The sequence below is a fragment of the Pongo abelii genome, chromosome 8 (assembly GCF_028885655.2).
Source record: "Pongo abelii isolate AG06213 chromosome 8, NHGRI_mPonAbe1-v2.0_pri, whole genome shotgun sequence".
NCBI classification, from domain to species: Eukaryota; Metazoa; Chordata; class Mammalia; order Primates; family Hominidae; genus Pongo; species Pongo abelii.
Window position 1 is genome coordinate 134,208,451 of NC_071993.2, and position 11,565 is coordinate 134,220,015.

At 42.5% G+C, this 11,565-nt stretch overlaps 1 protein-coding gene across 4 annotated transcripts in view; it reads left to right on the plus strand.

Annotated features, from left to right (window-relative positions):
• Window positions 1-11,565, plus strand: part of DOCK1 (dedicator of cytokinesis 1) — a 547,152-nt gene that overhangs the window by 209,977 nt on the left and 325,610 nt on the right. For all 4 annotated transcript variants that reach the window (XM_024253415.3, XM_024253416.3, XM_054523055.2 and 1 more), the window contains exons 26-27: window positions 8,775-8,902; window positions 10,967-11,062. In XM_024253415.3, coding sequence (XP_024109183.1) covers window positions 8,775-8,902; window positions 10,967-11,062 — 224 coding nt within the window. The remainder of the gene's footprint in view (window positions 1-8,774; window positions 8,903-10,966; window positions 11,063-11,565) is intronic.

The following is an 11,565-nucleotide window of genomic DNA, read 5'->3' on the forward strand; positions in this document are numbered from 1 at the left end:
GGTAGTTTTGTTAACTTGATAGATGTTGTGCAGAAGGAAAAATTGGGGTTGGGGTCAATTTTGCCACAGTCACTTAATGTACCACTCATATAGCATTCTGCAGTACTTTAATTAGATAGTTGTGCTGATGACTTCTAATGAACGGTACCAGCTGTGAACCCTGAAGACTGATTCTTTTAAATAATGGTGGAATGTAAACATCATTTTCTCTTCTGTTTCTTTCATGCCTCGAGAAAACTTTTTATCTGTAATACTGCACCTTTTTCATCCCTCATTCTGTATATCATTCTCTGTCTTTCATTATATATGTTTTTGAAAGGACCATTTGTTAAAACACTGCAGGGTTTTAGAAATGACTTAGGAGGAGGGTGAACTCAATTTCAGGTTTTTAATTGTATCCATTTCAATTCCATCATAATTCATTGAATATCTACCGTGTGTGCTCAGGACCATTGATCAGCGAGTTTGCTTCCTTTGAGAGTCTTCAGCGTCATCTACTTAAAAATGTAGAATTGGCAAAGAATGATTATCTCAATGCTCAGATAAGGACACCAGAGTTCAGCAAGAAGCCTGGCAGGGAGCTGTCCACCGCCATGCTGCTGATTGAGGAGGTGGCTTCTTACAAATCTATCAGCCGACTCTTTTCTTAAACTGTTTCACACCCACCATATGAGTAATGCATTCTGAAAACTGAATTTACTTCAAATGCCATATGGAACAAGACAAAATACAAATAAGTGAGTAAATAAACATACAAATAAATTAAATGTATAAAGTATACAGTGTTGTGCTTATATGTTCATGGAGTTTTAATAGTTTTTCTCTTCTTTCTGTGTGGGACTTTAATCTGTGATCAAATTGGTGGTGCCAACAGTTCTTTATGGTGTAGTTGGTGTAAACTTCATCATCGTCTGTTGAGTTCTGCTGTCACTTCTGGGTGGGCTTCTGTTCTTGTTGCTGGATGTTGAATGCAAGAAGAACAATCTGAGAAGAGACTGTGTTGGTTGTCCTGTATTTAGTCATGTGCACACTGGGCACCAGGAAAGCAAGTCCCTGAGTCTCCTTAGTACATGATTTCTTCTAGCTCCTGGGAGCTGATTTCTCTAACTGCATGATGTGTTGTCTACAGTAACTAGCCTGGGACAGTGGGAAGAGCCCCAGGTCAGCCTGCAGTCTCCTAGGTTCTGCTTTAGGACCTCTGTCTAAGAAAATGGGCATAAACTCCTCCCTGGGTGCACAGTCCTTCCGCTAAGATGAACTGCAACACAATATAGGGTTTTAACATATGTATTTTATTGTCAGAGCAACCAGGAGGCGAGTTTGTGCAGGACCACATGGGCCAAGACCTATGTTTTTTTGCTATCTTTATTCTCCTGGTTTAAAAAATACCCACCATTCCACAGCCCTGTATATTCTCTCTTGGTTTTCTCATCCTCCATGTGGTGAGATGCTGCCTGCAGACTGACAGCCCTGTAAATTCTTTCTGAACTTAACACAAGCCACATCCTTGATGTACCCCTTTCCACCTAGAGAACAGACTTCCTGCCTGACCAGTTCTTCCCACACCATGTTTTCTGGCATTTTTCTTGCATCTTGCTAATTTTTTCATCTACTAATAAATGGGACTCATTTGCGATTTTTCTCCATTGTTTTCTTTCATTTCTTTCTTCTGAGAACTTGTTACTAACAGAGTAATGGAAGTTTAATCCTTAGTTTTCCAAAGTAAAAGATAAAAAATACCTGCTCCCTGACTGCCTTCCTTTAAAGGATGGCTCGCTTTTTTACAAGGCCTTGTACCGATGTCCAGAAAACATATCTTTGACAAACTTCTTTTTCCTGTTGTTCAATAATCCACATGCTACTGCGCCCCCTCCTTCCAATTTCCAACACCCTTTTACTTGCTCTGTCACCTTTTCATTTCAAATTCCATGATACTGAATACCTCAAGGGTGAATTGCAGATTTACCGCATTTCTAACAATTTCAGCCCTCTGCCCAGTGGCCCTGTTCCAATCAGAACACGTAAAAGGTACTGCCCGGCAGCTTGGAATAGAAACACTGCACAGGCCATTTGTGTTTACTCCATTTTACAGACTAGGAAACTAATGTGCAGAAAGGAAAAGTGACCTACCAAGGGTAACTTGATGTTGATTTATTCACTGGTACTGCTAACTTTCATGACTTGTTAGGTTAAAATTATTCTTGAAAAATTTGCTTTGCGTCTGTTATGTAAAAATGCCTGAATCATACAGGTTTACACACACGTCTACCTGCATGGATCCTTTACCCTGGGGGCTCCCGCTGAGGAATCAGTCATCTTTTTTTTTCTTTTTTTGAGACGGAGTCTCGCTCTGTCGCCCAGGGTGGAGTGCAGTGGCGCAATCTCGGCTCACTGCAACCTCCGTCTCCCGGGTTCACGCCATTCTCCTGCCTCAGCCTCCTGAGTAGCTGGGACTACAGGCACCCGCCATGGCGGCCAGCTAATTTTGTTTTTGTATTTTTAGTAGAGATGGGGTTTCACTGTGTCAGCCAGGATGGTCTCGATCTCCTGACCTCGTGATCTGCCCGACTCGGCCTCCCAAAGTGCTGGGTTTACAGGCGTGAGCCACCACTCCCAGCCGGAATAGACATCTAATAATTCTGACTCCGATGGTGCGTAGGGGTGCAATCCTGAAGGTCCCTTCACTCAGCTCCCAGTTCCCACATGTGTGAAGTGTGGAGCTAAGTAGATGGCTCCGCGATTCCTTCCAGTGTCAGCACCGTCTTCTGTATTTCTGTTGTTTGAAGACTTGAATGGAGGGAGAAAAGCACTTGAACGTGTTGAAACCTGTGGGTCCAGGATTCTTAGATGGTTGGAAAATAAGACAATTGACTATACAAGATGAATAGCAAACAGCCCCCATGTATATGGTTCTTACTGTTTAATTCTCATGAAAAGTGTTATTCTGGATCTCAGTTCTATGTAACACTCACAGAGTTATTTAATGCACTTTATGGATCATTTATTTAATGTGCCCAAACTAAAAATTAAGAAGTACATTACTCTGTTCATAAAAATGAATGTTTTAAATGGACAAATTCATTCTTGTATTTGCATCTTGCTTTAATATAGAGTTGTAATGGGGTTATGGTCGGATATTCTGCTTGGTCATTCATAAGCTGATAATGCTTGTTGAATACCTTTTATAAAGATTAATATTTTTTACTCTGTCCTCATTACCAGAGCATTAATCATCCTGGCTTCGGCCCTTGCAGCTGAGGATGAACAGATGTTGAATTATTGCCGTCTGTAATCATTGTGGATCACACTGGGGAAGGGCCGTGAAAGGGTGGCTGGTGTGATCCTCACAGCTGATTTGCATGGAGCCTGGGCCCACCTGGCTACCTTTATAGCTCTGTGCATGGCAGAGGAAACCAGGACAGCTGTGCCAGCTGATTCCAGCTTCCTCGTAGGTCACCGTAGCCTAAGTCAGCACTGACAAGCACTGGCAGTCCTGGAGTCACGTACATGTGATGGGGTGTTTGATAGGAGAGAGCTGTGGCCATGACTCTGCTTATAATAAAGTCCAGTTCATAAAAATGAGAAGTCACATACAAGGTCTTTAAAATCTGCTTTCTAGTGTACTCTGAGACTGTGCTGTCCAGCAGAAATAGAATGTGAACCATGTATGTAATTAAAAATATTCTGGTTGCCACATTTTAAAAAATGAGGCAATTGACGAAATGAATTTTAACAATGTATTTTGTCTAAAACATCACTGCAACATGAATTCGCTCTAAATATTACTAATGATATATATTTTACATTCTTTTTATCATATGAAGTCTCAGAAATCCAGTATTTCACACTTACAGCACATCTCAGTTTGGATGTGAAATTTTCACCAGACACTTGATCTTTATTTTCATCATTGAATATAATTTACCTTTGAAAAATGAGATTCTCATACCCCAATTGTTCCAAACATTGGTTTCTAACAAGTAAATCAAGTAGCACTTTTTACATTTGAGTTTATATTAATTACAATTAAATAACATTAAAAATTCCATTCCTCCATGGCACTAATTAGATTTCACATGCTCAGAGGTTTCTATGTTGGATATCACAGCTCTGAGGTATTAGTTTTCTTTTGTGTCCTTTTAGTTGAACAGCTGACTTTGTATAATACTGTTCCTTCTGTTACCACAATTTGTTGTAGGCTCATATTTGCTAAATACATGCATCGTATCATTTAGTTCTCAGTCAACCTGGGAGATGACCAACAGCATCCCCATTTTGCACATTAGAAAAATTAAGACCTAGAGCGTTTAAGTAACTTTGAGTAACTTGCCCAAGATACAAAGCAAAGAGCCAGCAGGGGGGATTGCATTATTTCTTTATATGTGTGGGTAAACTGGTTAAAAGGCTTTCCCCAAATCCCATAAAGTGACCCAGGTTCCTGGACTTCTGGTCAAGTATTTGTTCCAGAGTATTCAAAAGATGATGTATTTTTCTTTAAAATATAAGACCCCCCCCGCCCCCCTTTTTTTTTTTTTTCTCCTTGTGGATTATTTGTTGGCTTCCCAGGCCATCTGTTTTGGAACTAATGGGACTATCAGTGCCAAACCTGTAGAAATGACATTTTGTCCATGGGAAAAGTATTCAGGACATTTAGGTGTGTTGTCCATAGGAAGATAGGAGAGTCCTCTTCCTTGGCTGCCAGAGACAGCTGTTCATGCTTTAAAATAGGTCATTGTAGGGTATATGTATATGTGTGTGTATGTGTGTCTGTCTGTCTGTCTATCTGTCCGTCTGTCCATCTGTCTGTTTTTGTAGTATATGTTCCTCAGTGCTCTTGATTTGCTATCTTAAGACAAAATTCAAGAGTCTTACTGTTACTTAAAACGTGTACTCCCACCACTTCTTGAAAAAACCTATCTGTAGACAGAAATATAGAGTAAGAGAAGTCCCTTAAAAAATGAGGTTTTAAGAAATTTATGTTTTTGCTTTTGGGGAAGGCAGCTGGTGGCTACTGTACTGGATAGTGCAGCTGTAAGGCTTTAGTTTTCTTTGTATATTTTTAGTTGAAAAGGCTGACTTTGTATAACAGTACTTGTATTATTGTTATTAACAGCTACCATTTATCGAGGGTTGAGAGCGGCAGACCTGCTTTTAACTGCAGACTTTAATTTGATACCACATGCGTGTAATTGCAAGTTAATCCAAGACACACACACTCATACCACCACTATCATCAGGCCTTGGTTTATGTGCTTGCATAAGCCATTTAAGAAAAATAAGAAGGCTTCTGCTCTTACGGAGATTGCATATCAGCAAGGAAAACCAGATAATTAAAGCAATCAGTATTTCAGTGTTCCGATAAAGGGGCATTGGAGGCCTTCCTGTACCTGGGTCCACTGGGGGCTGTGCTGAGGCCAGCAGATCACAGGTCACCAGGGAGGTGCACTCCTTGGCTTTGCTGCCTTCAGCTTCTGTCCTCGCAGCCTCTCTGAGTGGCTCTGGGGAGTTGTCTTTCTTTGGGGGCCTGGGATGGGTTGCTGTGGACCAGGTGACGGACAGTACTGTAAGGTGCCACAGCCTGTGTGACCCTCTGCCTGGAAGCATGGTTGAAATCCCTGGCATGGGCAGAGTGACCTTTGGCCTTTAGGGAAAACCTGGTTGCCAGCCTGCTCCTCCTCAGTGACCTGGTTCTGTTTTGGGGTCAGGGGTGGAGTTTCCTGATGCTGATGGTGCCGGGGGAGACCTCTCACTGAGGCATGTTGGATGGCTTTTTACAAAGTCCTTCCTCAAGCATCATCTCATTTTGTCTCGACAGTTAAAGTAGACATTGCCCCACCTCCCCACTTGATCTTGACTGGCCATGGATGGCTGGGTCATGAAGGCTGAGGTGCAGTTGGATTCTGGTCTATCAGGATGGTTATAACAATTTTTTTTTTTTTTTACATCTACTTGGGGGCTTAGTGAATGAAATGTCTTTATATGGGACAAAATGACAGTGACAGTTCTAAAAGTTTTGTTGTTTCTCATCTGGAGAGGCTGGATAGCAAACAGGTGAAGGTAGTGCAGTCCTCCAGGTGGGGTGGATGGTGAATGTTCCCACCAGGTAACCAAAGATGGTTGATAGCATCCCCCAGCCAAAGAGGAACAGACAGACACCTCTTTCTTCTCCCCAGAGTAATTCTAACAAATGAGACCAGCACACTCAATTAACTCTGAGAATAGCACAGACCACAACTGCCTACCCAGCATGACAGATAAATGGTGCAGTGAGGGATGAATTTAGGCCAGGACATCTGGGTACCAGAGCTTACAGGGCCAGCTCTGCTGTTTCTGAGCCCAGTGCTATGTTCCTCTGATTTTCTGGAATCACTTATGGACACACCCTCCTTCCAGCCTGTACTGGCTGGTCCATTAGACCTTTTCCCTCTCTTGGGTCCATCCTAAGCTTGCTTCGGAAGACGGCTTCTAAGCTTATGTAGTCATTTTTTTCCTTAGTCACATTGTCAGGGGCTATCATTACCTGCTCAGGTCTTAGTAGTTCTAACTGCTCCCTCTGAGGTTTCTTGGAAATTCAGTTTGTTTTCCAGAATGGTGGCAGTGCTAGGGATGACCAAGTGACAGGGTTGGCTCAGGGCTCTCCCCATGTTGAGGTTGGCACAATGCGTGATGTGTTTCCAGCCAAAGGGCAAGAGGACTCATTTGGGAGATATTATGGTAGGCACCACGAGGAAGAGTGCTGGCAGGGCTGGGCTCAGATGAGGGTGTGCTGAGGAAGCATTCCAGCCAGCTGGGCTAGAGCATTTGGAGTTAAACCCTATGTCGGATGCTGCGTTGTGGTTAAGGTCAGCAGCTCGAGTCACTAAAGTTGGATGTAGTTTGTAAACGTCGAGGTTCTATAGGAAAGGCATTGAGATTTGGGGGTATTTGTGGAAATAGTGTGTCCCATGTGTTAGTGTTTCCAGGCTGGATTCACTCCCATGAGGTCATTTTCTTGTTCCTTTCTCTTGGACTGGCTTTGTTCTCGGGTGGCTCTAACACTAGGGCAGTCTCCTACATGGGCAGCCCATCTTGGGACTGTGCTCTCCCTCACTGACCTCCTGTGGGATTCCGGACACCACAGCCTTCGAGGCTGACCTGACCTCTTTCCAGAAGATGTGCAGCTCTTAGCACGTCATGCGTTTCTTCTTCCTAAGTATTGACTACTGGCATTGTGAAATTAACAGGTACATTCATATTTTCCTATATTAATTGAACAAAACTTCTTGGAAAAATGGAGTTGCTATCAGTCCTTTCCTGGTGAATCAACAAAAAGTGGAATTGGGGAAGGCCTTCGGCATGCGCTGCCCACATGTGATCCGCTGGAGACAGGGGAGTAGAGGGGTTTGTGTTTCTTCTCAATCTTTGTTTCTCTCTGCCTGCTCCGCAGTCCTTCATTGCAGTGTAGTTCTTGGGAAAGTTCTAAGTGTGCTCTGTGTACTTAGAGGAACCATTCCAATGTTGCATGCTTATAGTTTTCTTATGTAAAAGAAACATTAATGCAAAACATGTTTTAATATATCTTTAATGTTGTAAGTCTTAAAATATAAAATCCTGAAAACCGGCTGTCTATTTAAGGCTTTAGAGCACTGCTGTCTCCTCTTGTGCTCTGCATTTAAGGGAAACAAGAATGGCTGGGCTAGTGTCAAAACACAGAACTGGTGTTGTAAATAGATAGTTCATGCTGGAGAGTGGATGATGCTCCAGTTAAGTTGGATTTCCCAACTGGAAGAGACAATTAGGAACTGCATTTCACCTTTAATTGTATTTGTGTCTGTTTCCCTATTGCTGTGTTATTTTCTGAACATCCTTCCTATGCTCTTATTGAAAGAACAAATGGAAACCCAAACCTGCTTTGCCTCTGATCCTTACACCATGGCGTCCCTTCATTTTATAGCCATGCGTCCCAGAACGGGGCCTCTGCTCCTGCTTTTCATTTCCTGTTCCTCCTCAGCCCACTCCAGGAAGCTGCCTTGAGAAGGACTCTGTGTGCCTTAAATTTCCACATTCGAAGATTAGCATCTTCTACCTAGGAGAAGGAAACCATACTTTGGCTCACCTTGGAATAGATGAGAAAAGCTGCAATTCAAATAATTTGTGTTGTAGGAAGCATTTCTTTTAATGTTGCAAATTAGTGAATTTATAGTTAGAGAAAATTCATTAAAAAACCCATGTGTGGCTAACATGGTGAAACCCCTTGTCTACTAAAAATAAAAATAAAAAATTAGCCGGGCGTGGTGGCAGGCACCTGTAGTCCCAGCTACTCAGGAGGCTGAGGCGGGAGAATGGCGTGAACCCGGGAGGCGGAGCTCGCAGTGAGCCAAGATCGCGCCACTGCACTCCAGCCTGGGCTACAGAGCAAGACTCCATCTCAAAAACAAAACAAAACAAAACAAAAAAAAACCATGTGTGTTTGTGTCTGCATTTATGTGCACACAATGGGATAATGGGATATAAGTGTGTGTGTGTTTATATATATCATGTATATTTGCAAATTATTATCTGTTTACCTGGGATACACACATAGATGCATGGAAGTGTGTTTGTATGTGAATTATTTACAATTAACAGCAGACACGATGTTCTCACAGTCAAGTAATTGACCCCCCTCCAGATGTCAGTTTCACGTGTTGCACAATGTGAATGCAAACTGCTTGAAAGGGCAGACAAGCTTATAGCAAACATGAGTTGCATCTTGGTGAGTTTCACACTGACTGGCAATGCTGTGTCCTGTGTAGACTGCAGAGAGATCCTGCTTCCCATGATGACCGATCAGCTCAAGTACCATCTGGAGAGACAGGAGGACCTGGAGGCCTGCTGTCAGCTGCTCAGCCACATCCTGGAGGTGCTGTACAGGAAGGACGTGGTGAGTGATGGATCTGTGCGTGATGTCCTGCCATTTGCCTTGCAGTACAACTTTATTCACTTAAAAAATGAATGGCCTTGATTTTAAGGTCTAGCCTCTCTTTTTGTCTCAGTAGAGTTGCACCCTTAAATTATTTTTATTTTTATATATATGGTGATTATTACATTACAACATTTATCCTTCTGCATTGAAAATTGTTTTTTATTTCCTGTGTCTTCTCAGCGAAATGTCTCTCAGGACCTAAATTTTCATCCTTTAGGTCAGACAAAAAGGCTTTGATGCTTAAAGTTGGCTAATTACCTGTGTTCTTTCTTCTTATTTTTATTAAAGTAATACATGCACAAAGTTAGAAAAAAAAAAAAAAAGGCCAGGCATGCTGAGAGAGTCGTAAGGAGAAGAGCAGCTCTTTTCCTCCCCCCAGGCTCTCTTCCCCTAGGTCAGTGCTTTGCTTTTGTAGCTCTACCCTATTCCTTTTTTTTTTTTTTCTTTTGAGACAGAGTCTTACACTGTCGCCCAGGCTAGAGTGCAGTGGCACAATCTCAGCTCACGGCAACCTCTGCCTCCCGGGTTCAAGCGATTCTCCTGCCTCAGCCTCCCAAGTAGCTGGGATCATAGGTGCCTGCCACCATGCCCAGCTAATTTTTTTGTATTTTTAGTAGAGATGGGATTTCACTATGTTGGCCAGGCTGGTCTCAAACTCCTGACCTCATGATCCACCCGCCTTGGCCTCCCAAAGTGCTGGGATTACAGGTGTGAGCCACTGCACCCGGCCTACCCTATTCCTTTTGCATTTCTAAATTGTATGCTTTTTTCAGGGACTTTTTTAAACATCAGAAGTTGGTGCCAGCCCAGCGCAGTAGCTCACGCCTGTAACCCCAGCGCTTTGCGAAGCCAAGGCGGGAAGATCGCTTGAGCCCCGGAGTTTAAGACCAGCCTGGGCAACATAGTGAGACCCTGTCTCTAGAAAATGAAAGAAAAAATGAAAAGCAAGTTTGTGCCAGCACATATGGAAAAGTCTGACCCTGTGCCTTTCACTCCCAACATACTATCCCTGTTGGAGCACACACGTGATGCTATTGATTTTCCAGGTGTGCCTGGAAAGGTGAAAGCAGGGCTTTGTCTGTCCTTGCCCCTAGCCCTGGACAGAGTGGCCAGGATTTCTAAGTAGATGAGGCTTGTCCCTGGCCTTTTCCTGCATGACCTTGGAAATCCCTCCTAGTCACCAGGCCCACATATCTAGCCACCCACTCCCCTGTAGCACTGGCTCATTCTCTCAGAGCCTGGTTAGTGATCTGGAAGAAAAAGATCGGATTAAATCTGTTCTTGGTGATGCTGGAAACCTCACCTCTTACAGCGGCATTGCCTTTGGAGAGGTCTTGGAAGCCTTCACCCAAAGGCCAGCCTCCAGTGGTCCCACTTCAGGCTCTTCCCTGTTTTTATTGGAGAAAAGCTTGGGGTAAGAGCTTGTTTGGCCAAAGCTCACAGAGGAGGTGCTGACGCTGGGAAGGGCCTAGAGCATGTGTTTAATCAGATTCAAAGTTCACGAAGAAGAATCAACAATTGCATCCCCCACTAATAAAAGAGTCAATTTTTACTGAATGCCGCAGCAGTGTGAATTTTAGATAGTTGGCTAAATGCTGTTTAAACATTCTATCCTATGTGACCGTTTAAGTTATTTGCATTTGACATGCAGAACCATCTAGGACTGTTATCTGCTTGCCTTCCATTTACAGATGGCCAAATATCTTTAGAAAACTAATTGGTGGGCTAATCAGGGATCATAAACATTATATTGTTTAAACAGATTTTCTTTTATTTTTAAGGTTTGCTTAAATTAAATTACTATGATTATATATATAACAAATTATCATTAATGGACTATAATTAATAAAATCCCCTGAGTTTTCTTTGTGAGAGCTTTTGCCTTTGACAAGGGCCATTTTTCATCTCATTAACGGTTATAATTGATTTACTCTTTACGGGGTAAATGGATTCAGTGACAACCACTGGGGCTTGCACGTTAATGTCTCTGGTGTTGATGTTCATTGGTGTGTCCTTTCCCAGGGGCCAACTCAGAGGCACGTCCAGATCATCATGGAGAAACTTCTCCGGACCGTGAACCGAACCGTCATTTCCATGGGACGAGATTCCGAACTCATCGTAAGTGCTTGGTGACATATGTTTGGATATTTAACTGGGGCTGACAGCATCCTTCTCCAACTGCTATTTGAACATAAGCTTATTATATTGCAATGTAGTGAGCAGTCGAGATACAGCTTGGTATATAAAATGTCCTCATTTTCCAAATGAATGTCAAAGTTGAAGGGTTAAGCAAACCAACTTTAAAGACGGAAACATTTGGCTCTTGTTTTCTCATTACTTACTTGTAGCAAAAGACACGCATTTTCTGCTAAGTCCTCATTCTTATGGCAGTTTCTCCATAGTGTTTACATTTAAGGTGCCATTAATAAAATTTTATGAAGGATCCTAAAAAGTAATTGAGATACTTCGCCTTAGTTATTTTATTGTCTACTCTAATATATTGTAGGTGTTTCTCTTAAACAGTAATTAGGCAGGAGCCTATTCATTTTTTTCAAGAATATTTTACTAATTTAGACAGTCCATCAAGTTTCTGATCATAGTGCCTTTTCCCAGGGTTCACT